This window comes from Nannospalax galili, unplaced genomic scaffold, assembly GCF_000622305.1.
Source record: "Nannospalax galili isolate Female #2095 unplaced genomic scaffold, S.galili_v1.0 scaffold385, whole genome shotgun sequence".
Lineage (NCBI taxonomy): Eukaryota > Metazoa > Chordata > Mammalia > Rodentia > Spalacidae > Nannospalax > Nannospalax galili.
This window is the reverse complement of record NW_008354956.1, coordinates 1,081,491-1,092,769: the sequence shown is the minus strand read 5'-3', so window position 1 is coordinate 1,092,769 and position 11,279 is coordinate 1,081,491. Positions and strand designations below refer to the sequence as shown.

Genomic DNA, 11,279 nt, shown 5'->3' with positions numbered 1-11,279 from the left:
AAACCCCCCCCCCCCCAGTGAGGGACCTCATCAGAGAGCTCCAGGCCAATTAAGAGACCGTGTCTCAAAAAACAAGCTGGACAGATCCTGAAGAACAGCACCCAAGGTTGACCTCTGGCCTCTACACACACATGCACACATGTACACTTGCACTCAAACACACATAAGAGAAGCATTTTCTGCCTAGCAAACTGCAAAACCTGCTTAGAGTTAGAAAGCCAGGATCCTACCAGGTTAGAAGTGGAAGTGAAGGTAAGGGGGCGATGAGGAGAGGAGTTTGGGGGGTGATGGGGACCCTGTCTGGATTGGAGGATGGGTCAGCTGATGGCGAAGCTGCCCAGGTGAACCTAGAAGGTTAAGCAGAGAGACCTGGATCTTCTCTCTAAAGCACTGGGGAACCACAGCAGGTTCTATACAGGTGGAAAAGTCAAGGCATGTTTAGAAATAGCACTCTGGTGACATCCCACCCCCTTACGTCCTCCCCCTCCTCAGGGCTCACAGGCCACACGAAGCTCCAGGGTCTTGGTTAGTTCCACGTCCTCTGCAGCATCGTAGTCCTCCACTCTGCAACCATAGGTTCCACTCTGGCTCCGACGTACCCCCTCCAGGGTCAAGTTACCTTCCAGGTTGACATTTAGCCGCTTCTCCTCGGTGTTCTGAGTGAGCCGATGGGAAACCAGACTCAGGAGCCATTCTGGGAATGGCAGTGTGTGAGGTCAAGGGTCACTAGGCTAGTGTCACACTAAACTATAGACTGTTCAAGCAGAGGTCACTCAAATTGAGGGCATGCTCAGTTAAAATCATCTCAAGTCAGGGTCAGAGGGCCTGCAGATCAAGGGCCACCAAGTTAGGTGCCTTACCAAGCCAAACATCCCCAGGTCCAAATTAGCAGTTGGGTTAGGCATAGTGGCACATGCCTTTAATCCCAGTGCTGGGGTGGGGGTATGGAGAGGAAGAGGTAGGCAGATCTCTGTGAATTTGAGGCCAGCCTGATCTACATGGTGATCAACCAGGGCTACCTGGTGAGACCTTTCTAAAAGACAAAACAAAACAAAACAAAACAAAAATACCAAAACCCCCCACCAAAATTAGCAGCTAGGGCTAGGGGCATGGCTCAGAGGTAAGGCTCCTGCCTAGAATTCCCTCTAGGAAGGGGCTGGGGCTTTGGGTCAGTGGTAAAGCACCTGCCTAAAATCCCCCAGAGAGGGGCTGGGATGTGGCTCAGGGGTAGAGCATCTGCCTAGCATACAACAGGCCCAGAGTTCCACCTCTCAAACGACAAAGGAGAGGCTAATGCAGGTTAGTATGACACAGGGTCAGGTTGGGTTCCAAAGGGATGGCAGGGTGGGTTACCTGGAGGCGGAAAAATGTATACTCCAGGCTGGGGCTGCCATCACCCTGGCAGAGCAGCTGGACAGCATCTCCCTCGCGTACCCAGCCCTCGGTGGTGGACGGGCTGCCCACCCAGAACTGCACGTGCTCCGTGGGATCTATTGGAAGATTGGAAAGGAGATCAGGGCATGCTTTGAGGCTGGGCTGAGGGAGAAAAGTCAGCCCTGCGTCTAAGGCAAGGGCTACAATCTGCAAAGCTTAGTTGTCTTGCCATCTTGCCTGGCTGATCTTGTCTTTTCTTTTTTCTTTTCCTTTCCTTTCTTTTTTTTTAGCTATTTAAAAAATATTTATCTTTATTTTATGTGTATATGTATCCTGCCTGCATGTATACCTGTATGCAAGTGTACCTGTGTCATGCAATGTCCACAGAGGCCAGAAGAGGGCATCTGATTTTCTGGAACTGGAGTTACAGATGGTTGTTAGCCACCATGTGGATGCTGGGAACTGAACCTGGGTCCTTGGCAGGAGCAGCCAATGCTCTTAACCACTGAGTCATCTCTCCAGCCCCTTAAGATTTATTTTTTATTATTTATTTGTTTATTATTTATTTGTGTGTTGTGTCTGTGATGTATGCGTCTTATCTTTTTGTTTGCTTTTGAGATAGGCTCTCTCTTTGTAGTCCAGCCTGGTCTCAAACTCTTGTTTTTGCTTTTGAGACAGTCTCTACCTGTAGCCCCAGCTGGCCTAGAACTCTCCATGCAGACCAGGCTGGCCTTGATCTCACAGAGATACTCCTGCCTCTGCCTCCTGAATGTGCCACCACACCAGGCGTGGTCTTGAACTCTTGATCCTCCTGCCTTAGCCTCTTCTGTGCTGACAGGTGTGTGTCCCTACACCTGGCAGGTTCACATCTGCTCTCAGAACACACCAAAAGTCAGAGGTTAAAGTAACTTCACAGAATAAATCAAAGATCAGAGATCAGTGTGAGATTTGAGACTGGATATCATATGGGGGTGACCCAATTCAGTAGGAGAGGGTGGAGCATCCTGTGGGGTGTAGGGTGCAATACTGTTTGAGGTCAGAGGCTGAAAGTCAGCAGTCAACCCCAGTACCATTTTAATGCATGGTGAGGAGGGAGGGTGATTGACAGGGAGGGTGATTGACAGGTCAGATTCTGAGTCCAGGTCTCTGTGGAATGAGATCTGAGGTGAGGTTTCATAGAGACTCACAGTGCAAGGTGAGGCGGAAGGTATGGCTGTCCAGGCGGCCATGCTGGCCAGAAGGCAAGTGATAGTGCGCCGCACAGTGGAAGTTGGCATTCCTGTCAGCCTTGTAGAGCCGCAGGTAGAGGGTGCTGGTGAGAGAGTACAGGCCAGAGGCCTCCTGGACCATGCGACTGGTCATGTAGCCCTCTGTAAGACAGGAAGACAGCAGGTTAGCAAGCCAAGGTCACCACCAGCCACCCACCACCTTGGCCCATGAGTCCCTGGCTCCTGATAGCTCACTTGGATTCATCTCCATGGGTACCTCCAGACGCTTCCCGTTTCGATACCACGTGATCTGAGATACCGGGTTTCCATTGTGACTGCTGCAGGTGGCAATCTGAGACAGACATGGGTGTGGCCCTGGGCTTGGTGCCAGGACTCTGAGGGCTGGCTCCTTTTTTTCCCAGCTCTGTGCTTTAGAAGCAGGAGTCTGGGCTCTCTTTCCTCATGAGAGGAAATCAGAGGCTCCTGATCCCCACTCCTTTCCTTACATTAAAAAGCCCAAAGCTTGGGGCTGGTGAGATGGCCTCTGAGGTAAAAGACCTAAGTTCGATCCCAGGAACCCATATAAAGGTGGAAGGAGAGAAACGACTCCCTAAAGTTGCCCTCCGACTTACAAGTCTAGCTGTGGCATATGTGTTTTCAATCAATCAGTCAATCAATCAATCAATCAATCAATCAATCAATCAATCGCTCAGATCCAAAGTGGTGCACACACCTGTAATCTCTGTAACAGCTGTGAACTCTCAAGAGGCTGAGACATAAGGAGCATCAGTTAACACTAGTCTGGCCCACATAGTGAGTTCAAGGCCATTCTGAGCTACATGGGACCCTGTTAAAACAAAAACCATGCTGGGCATGGCGGTGCATGCCCTTAATCCCAGCACTTGGGAGGCAGAGGCAGGCAAAGCTCTGTGAGTTCTTGACCAGCCTGGTCTACATATCAAGTTCCAGGCCAGCTGGGGCTACAGGGAGACCCTGTCTCAATAAACAAACAACAACAAAAAAGAAAACAGCCACAGCACCATTGATAACAACAAAGAAGTCCAGGTCTTGGACCTCCCCACCCAGTGCTCTCAGCCCCAGGTTAGCCCCACATACCTCCTGAGCAAAATCTTCCATCACGGACAATGTCCCTTTGTTGGGAGATACCTCAGTGGCCTCTGGTTTTGCTGTAGAGAAGATGTTCGTGTTAGAAACCTCTTCTCTGCCCCCCTCCACCACTGGCTCCTCTTGATGGTGTTGGGGACACTCACCAAACACACGGACCCTTGAGGTGGCCTCTGAGGTACCTGCTGCCCCAGCCTTCACTACACACACATAGTCCCGATCATCGGCCACCTGGGCATCATCCATCACAAGGCGCCCAAGAGAGTCCACCTGGTATGGGGGTCTGCGGCCCCGAGAGTCATGTATTGTACCCAGTAGTTCTGAGCCCTGAGGCTCCACGGAAGCCAGGTGGTATCGGGCCCCAGAAGCATCGATCTGTGGGTATGTACATGGGACAGACTTAGCATGGGCTGTGGACCCTTCTTCTGAGAGAGACTAGGAAAGGAACCCAATGTCTTCCACATGCTAGGCATATGCTCTATCACTGGGCCATGCCCCCAGCCCCTCACTGGAAGACTCTAGGCAGGTGCTCTACCACTGAGTCACACCCTTAGCCCCTCACTGGGGGATTCTAGGCTTGTGCTCTATCACTGAGCCACACCCCCAGTCCCTTGCTGGGGGGACTATAGGCAGGGGCTCCACCACTGAGCCATGCCCCTGGATCCTTACTGGGAGATTTTGGGCAGACGCTCTACCACTGAGCCACACCCTCAGCCCCTCATTGGGGACTGTAGTCAGGGGCTCTATCACTGAGCCACACCCCCAACCCTCTTTAAAAATATTATTTTGGGGGGCACTGGAGACATGGCTCAGTGATTAAGAGCACTGGCTGCTCTTGCAGAGGACCCAGGTTTGGTTCCTAGCACCCACATGGGGGCTACCAACTGTCTGTAACTCCAGTTCCAGGGAATCTGACACCCTTTTCATGACACAGGTGCACTTACATACATATAGGCAATATGTCCCTCATCTCCAATCTTGTCCTGTTTTACCCCTCTGTCTCTCACTTCCTCTCCTCTCCTCTGATGTTCCTGATGTCTGTCTCTGTGTGGTCCCTCACCCCAGATTCACATACTGAAGGGGAACAAGTTCTGTCTAAACTTGACCCTGCTCAGGCCCCTGGGACTCCCCACTCCTTGGGTCTCTATGTCCTCATCTGTTAAATGGAAGTGCAGCTTGCTGATGGACCTCTTTTGGTCTTTCTGGCTCTGAGTAGGGGAGTCAATGCTGGTGGAGTAAATGAACCCAGATCACCAGTATCTCCCTCCTCCCTATATCCCCCTGGTCCCCAGCAGAGCACTCACAAGGAACCACTCCAGCACAAAGTGCTCAGGTTTCTCCAAGGGCGTGCAGTCCAGGGTGATCCGCTCCCCTCGCATCCCTTCTACCAGTGGGGTCACAGATACATGCACCTCAGCCTGGGCACCTGCAGGACAGCAGCAGAGGTCTGCCCAAAGCCCACAGACTCCAGCTTCCTCCTCAGAACCAAGGATCTAAACCATAGCCCCTCTCCCTCAGACCCAGAGGTCCAAGCCCAGCCCTTCTCCCTCAGACTCAGGGGTCTAGACCCCAGTCCTCCTCCTTCAGACCCAGGATCCAGACGCTAGCCCTCCTCCCTCAGACCCAGGAGCTCAAACCCCAACCCTCCTCCCTCAGACCCAGGTGCCCAGACCATAGCCCTTCTCCCTCAGACCCAGGAATCCAGACCCCAGCCCTCCTCTCTCAGACCCAGGAGCCAGAGACCCTAACTCTCTCCTTCGGCATGAGTCGGGGGCCCCTTCAGTGTCTCTCCAAGTCTTACACTTGCATTTCTGAGACCTAAGGTCAAGCCTGCTCACTGCTCCAGGGTTAAGACCTGGATTCTCCCTCTACAGCAAATACCCTTCAGGGCAGGGCCAGGTCTGGATCTCCCCTCTGCCTCCAGCACCCTGGGCAAGGCCTGGACTGGAGCTGAACAGGTCTTTCTCTAACTGCTTCTGCCACTCTATGTCCCTCCTTTTTCCTTAGCCTCCGGGGGGCACTTCTGCTCTCTCATGCGTGGGGGCTGGGTTGTGGGCCCAGCTGGGCCAGGAGGTGGATGGGAGTGTGGGAGTGGCAAGGGGGGACAGGGCTGGGCAGGTTTCAGGAATGTGGGAGGGCCAGGCTGGCTGAGACCTGCCCGGCTTGGCGCCAGAAGCCCCTACCTGCCCCTTGACACCCACCCTGTTTCTTTCCTAGAGAAACTGAAAAGAGGGTAAGGTGAGTCACCTGGGCAAGGGTCAAGTCTGGGAATTTGGGTCCTGAGGGAGAAAGGGCTGGGAGCATAGCCTCCCAAAGAGCCTGAGTTATGGGTGTCTGGGTCCTGGACTCCTGTCAAGGGTCTGGAGGTAGCACAGTTTTTGCTGGGAATCCATCCCTCTGGACTGGCATCCTTCCTTCCCCGCCCAGCCTGGCTCAGACCTACCCCTGGGGACCTACTATGTACCATGCTTGTGCCAGGAGCCTGGGTTCCCAGCCTGTCCCAGGGGACCTGATGTGGGGCCAGACTGGTGCCCTGGGCTGGGTGTGAGCTACAGCCAGTCAGGGCAAGCAGAAAGATAGAAGTTCTCTGTTTTCCTTGATCCCTTTCCATCCTGTCCCCATTGTCCCGTTGCGTCGTTCCCCCTCTCCCTTCCCCACCAGCCCCGGTCCTTCTCTCTCACCACCAGTGCAGGTGTGTGGATTTATCAGGGGCCTCAGGAAAGGGGCCCTGTCGGTAGGAAACGCTGTTCCATGCTCCCTGCCAGGGCTGGTACTCCCAACCCTTTTAAGAGAGGCAGATCCTTTAGAGAGAGCCTAGACTCTGAATTCAGGTTGGGGAAATCCTCAAGTTGCAGGAATTGTTGTTGCTTTAGTTACAAGGTCTCCAGCTTCTCTGAGGGGTACCCAGTGCCCTAAAACTTAAAAGTCATTGACCGGGACAGCCCAAGGCTTTATTTAGGTCAATTAGGGTTCTGGCCGAGGCTACTCTCGCTATGGGAGGCAGGCGGGGATTGGACTCTTTTGAGTCTAAGGGACTAGGGGACACAGAGCCCAGATTCCAGGCACCCAAAAGAACTGGGGGGTTGCAACTCTCAGATTCCGGATTTCTCAGACAGCTGGGAAGACACTGCTGTCTCAGGTAGTGTCTGCTCCCGTTCTGGGGTAGCTCTCAGCTCTCTCACCGGGCACATCCCAAGACCTCCCCTTAGGGCAGGGGGAGGGCGTCCCCAGATTTTACTCCCTCGGGAGATGGAAGCCTGTTCCTCTTTCCTTCCCAAGGTCCTCAGGGACTATCTCCCCACTTCATCCTCCCCCCACCCTCGAGTTTCAGTTTTGCCCTCAGCCCTGAGCCATACCTGGATGACCCGCCAGCAGGAACGCGAGCCACAACAACCCTGCGCGGGCATCCGGGGGCTCCATGTTCCCGGCGGTGGTGCAGGCGACTGAGCCCGGGTGAGGCTCTGGGCCGCGGCGGGGCTGGCAGGGGAGGCCACGCCCCGGGCCACGCCCCCGGGCCACGCCCAGCTCCCCCTCCACCATCCCCAGCCTGGGCGCTGGGCCAGGACCTCCCACTGCCCGGAGCGGGCCTCCCACCTGCGCGCGGGGACCCGCCAGCAGCACCGCACGCGTGTCCCCGGCTGCCACGGACCGGCACCTGGGGCTAGGGGCCCTGACCGACCAGTCTAGCCAGTGCCTTGAGCTGACATCTGAGGGATCCCGCGAGGACCCTGGTCCCCCTCCTTCCCACCTGCAGGGGTCCGGATTCACACTCATTCCCGCGGTGGCGATGGCCCTGGTTACAGGTGGCTCTTTTGTTTGTTTATTTCTTTATTTTGAAACTGGGTCTCACCCCATGGTTCAAGCTGGCCTGGAGCTCTTGGCCATCCTCCTGTCTCAGTTTCCTAAATGCTGGGATTACAAGGGTGAGCCACCAATCCTGCAGGAGTTTGTAAACTTGATTTTTACCAGCGGTTCCCTGGTACAATCTATATGGCCTTCGCTGGCCTCGCTCAGTGTGGCCAGTGGCCTCCAACATGACTGACTTACTTCTCCCAGGGTGCCCTAAGATACCCCTCTCTCCTGTGAGCCATGCTGGGACGTTCCCTTCCGCTGACCGAGCGGTGGCCTGGAATCGGTCAGCTCAATCTTTTCACTAATGGGTTTTCAATTTGCAGTTCCTCCTAGGCCTCGGTGGGGATGGGATGGATGTGGGTGCCCCTCCCTTTGTTCTCCCAAGCGCCTAGGCTTCCCCCCATCCAGGGAATCCAAGGAATGCCACCCCCCCTTTCCTCCTTCCTTCTCTCCCCTACATTCCCTCCCCACCTTGGGGGGAGGGGAGGAGAACCGGGCTGGCTCGGGGCAGGTGAGTGGAGGAGGGAAGAGGAGGAGCCAGGCCACTGAGACCTCTGGTCAGAAGAGAGGGTCACAGGTCAAACTAAGGGGTCACGGATCACACAGTTTAAGGCTCTTCACAAGCCAAGTCAGACTGGGACAAAATCCTGTGAATGCTAGCTGGGGGCTAGGGGAGGGTGTGCCTGTGGTTAGCTGGTAGGGATGGAGGAGGGGGGTCACTGCCCAGGCTGGGAAAGGCTGATCCTCCTGGAGTCTCTGGTCAGTCTGGGGGCTGTCAATCCAGCCCCAGAGGAAAGGGGTTATGTTATAGTTTCTAGCCAGACTCACAAAATTACTTGACCACTGCGGCCATATAGGACAGCTATTGTTAAACTGGGAAGAATGACCTTTGCATGGGATTGCCTCATCTCCAGGAAGTCCCCTTCAACCCCCTTCCTGTTATTTACCTCTCTCCAACTCCCTGGACCCCCATCCCAGCCTCGAACACAGTGGGGTACAGCTGTCTCCTCCACTGGACTCTGTGAGGGTTGAGACTGTCATCCAGATCCATGGCAGGCACTTGTGAAAGGTTTGCAAGGTGCATGCTCAAAGGCCCAGAGGCCCACACAGAAATTCCATTCCCAGATAACTGGGTTTAGGAGCATACTCGTGTAATCTCTGCACTCGGGAGGTGGAGACAGGAGGATCAGCTGCTTAGAAAGTTTTGTTTCTGTTTTGAGACATGGTCTCACTATGTAGCCCTGACTGGCCTGGAACTCGCTATGTAGACCAGGCTGGACTCGAACTCAAAGAGATCTGCCTGCCTCTGTGTCTCTGAGTGCTGGGACAAAAGGCATATGCACCACACCCAGTTTACAAAGAGAGTTTGTGGCATGCCTGAGCCACATGAGATCCTGTTTCACAAAAGCAAAAATCAGACTAAAGGATGTAACTCAGTTGATAGACTGCTTGCCTAGCATGCATGAAGCCCTGGGTTACAAATCCCAGCACTTCATTAACTAGGTGCATGGCACACACCTGTAATCCCAGTACTTGAGAGGTGGAGGCAGGAGGATTAGGAGTTCTCAGTCATCCTTGGCTATGTAGAGAGTTTGAGGCCAGCCTGTGCTACAGTAGACCCTGTCTCAAAAAACTAGCCCCCCCCCCAAACAAACAAACAAAAAAACAAACCTAAAAACCAGGGTGGCCATTTCTGGGTGCCACCACACTGTCTAGTGGCTGGCATGGTGCCAGTTCCTCCCTGGCACCCCTTCCCACACTGAGACCACTGTCATGTACTTCTTGTTCTTGCACACTGGCTGGTGTGCCTGCTCACTGGGGCTGGACCTTGACTGGTAGCCTTGCATTACCAGTCCCCTTTCCATTTTTGAGACGCCAACAGGTCATGGTGCTGGGTGAGGGAGGAAGGTCTTGTGTCGTGTGCCCAAAAGACTGAAGGCATGAGTCCTGGACTTGCAGAAACTAGTATCATAACATCACCTACTTTGTCTCCTACAATTAGGTACCACAAAACAGCCAGAGGGAGCCTGTGAAAAGATGAGTCAACTTGAGCCACTGTTCTGTTCAGAATCCTTCCACAGCTTCCATCTCTTTCAGTAAAAGCTAAAGCTCTTTCTGTGGTTTGCAAGGTCCTAGAGCTGACCTTTTTCCTTCCCTGACCCCGTCTGCCCCTCTCTCTTTCTCTCTCTCTCTCTCAATACTTTCATCATATTGATCGTTTCGCTGCCTTGCTGTTCCACCAGCCCCAGGACCTTTGTTCTTGCTGTTCCTTCTGCTGGGGCATCGTTTCCCCTGGTGGCTTCTTCCTACAATGTGCCTCATTAGAGAGCTTTCTTTCACCATCCTAGGGCAAACAGCAGCTCCAGTTCTCCCAGCTGCCCCATTTCCCCTCCCTTCCATTAATTTACTATGGCCACATCAATTCTGTTTACCTTTTATTGTCTGGTACAGAATCTGCACTCCAAGAGAGCAGAAGCTTCAAGTGGTTCATACCCTATTGCCAGAGCCTAGAATGGTGCCTGACTTGGGACAAGTAAATGTTTGTGTACTGAATTAAATAATGTTCCAACTCTATCTTGTTGTCCCTTGTATATGGATCTATATTCACGTGTCACTTAACAACAAGGATCTGTTCAAACAAAAGTGTTGCCAGGCAATTTTATTATTATGTGAACATCATAGCTATACAAATGAAGAGAGCAATGATGTCACCAGGAGACATGACCTTAGGGGACCACTGTCGCACATGGGGTCTTGTTGCTCAAAATACTTTTGTGTGACACATGATACCAGTCCACTGTCCCTTAGATAAAGAAGAGGGTGTGTCAGTTCCCCTGGAAGTTGGAGTTCCTGGTGGTTGTAGTCACTGCCTGACTGAACTGCTGGGAACTGAACTCAGGTCCTCTAGAGGGAGCCATCTCTCCAGTCTCATGTTTTTTATTACTTCTGTCTGGCATCACTGATCTGTTTCTGTTTGTTTTGAGACAGGGTCTCGTGTAGCCCAGGCTGGCTTAAAACTCACTATATAAGTCGGGCGTGGTGGCGCATGCCTTTAATTCCAGCACTCAAGAGGCAAGAAGTGGATCTCTGTGAGTTCGAGGCCAGCCTGGTCTCCATAGTGAATCCAGGCCCGCTGGGGCTACAGGGAGACCTTGTCTCAAAAAAGACCAAAACAAACACCTCACTATATAGATAAGGATGACCACAAACTTCTTTTGTTGTTGTTGTTTTGAGACAGAGTCTCCCTCCCTGTAGCCCCAACTGCGCTATGCAGACCATGGTGGCCTTAATTCCACATAGAGCTGCCTGCTTCTGCCTCCTAAGTGCTTGGGTTAAAAGTGTATGACATCACACTTGGCTACCTGATTATGTTTTAATTAATCTTTCTTTCATTTTTTTATTTTTAAAAATATTTATTATTTTTATTTTATGTGTATATGTATATTGCCTGCATGTGTTGTGCAATGCCCACGGAGGACAGAAGAGGCTGCCGGATCTGCTGGAACTGGAGTTACCGACAGTTGTTAGCTGCCATGTGGGTGCTGGGATTTGAACCTGGGTATTCTGCAAGAACAACCAGTGTTTTTTTGTTTTGTTTATTTTAAATTTTATATGTATGCATATATTTCCTGCATGTAGGTAAGTGCACCCATGTCGTGCAATGCCCATGGAGGTCAGAAGAGGCTGTTGAATCCCCTGGGACTGGAGTTACAGACAGTT

General features: G+C 52.7%; 1 protein-coding gene across 1 annotated transcript in view; it reads right to left on the bottom strand.

Annotated features, from left to right (window-relative positions):
* Positions 1–7,181, bottom strand: part of Bcam (basal cell adhesion molecule (Lutheran blood group)) — a 13,942-nt gene extending 6,761 nt beyond the window's left edge. Inside the window, exons 1-8 of the mRNA XM_008851996.3 lie at positions 7,064–7,181; positions 5,012–5,133; positions 3,854–4,082; positions 3,699–3,769; positions 2,838–2,934; positions 2,562–2,744; positions 1,354–1,490; positions 500–656 (exon numbers count right to left, since the gene is read on the bottom strand). Coding sequence (XP_008850218.1) covers positions 500–656; positions 1,354–1,490; positions 2,562–2,744; positions 2,838–2,934; positions 3,699–3,769; positions 3,854–4,082; positions 5,012–5,133; positions 7,064–7,127 — 1,060 coding nt within the window. The 5' untranslated portion in view covers positions 7,128–7,181. The remainder of the gene's footprint in view (positions 1–499; positions 657–1,353; positions 1,491–2,561; positions 2,745–2,837; positions 2,935–3,698; positions 3,770–3,853; positions 4,083–5,011; positions 5,134–7,063) is intronic.
* Positions 7,182–11,279: the final 4,098 nt, after the last annotated feature.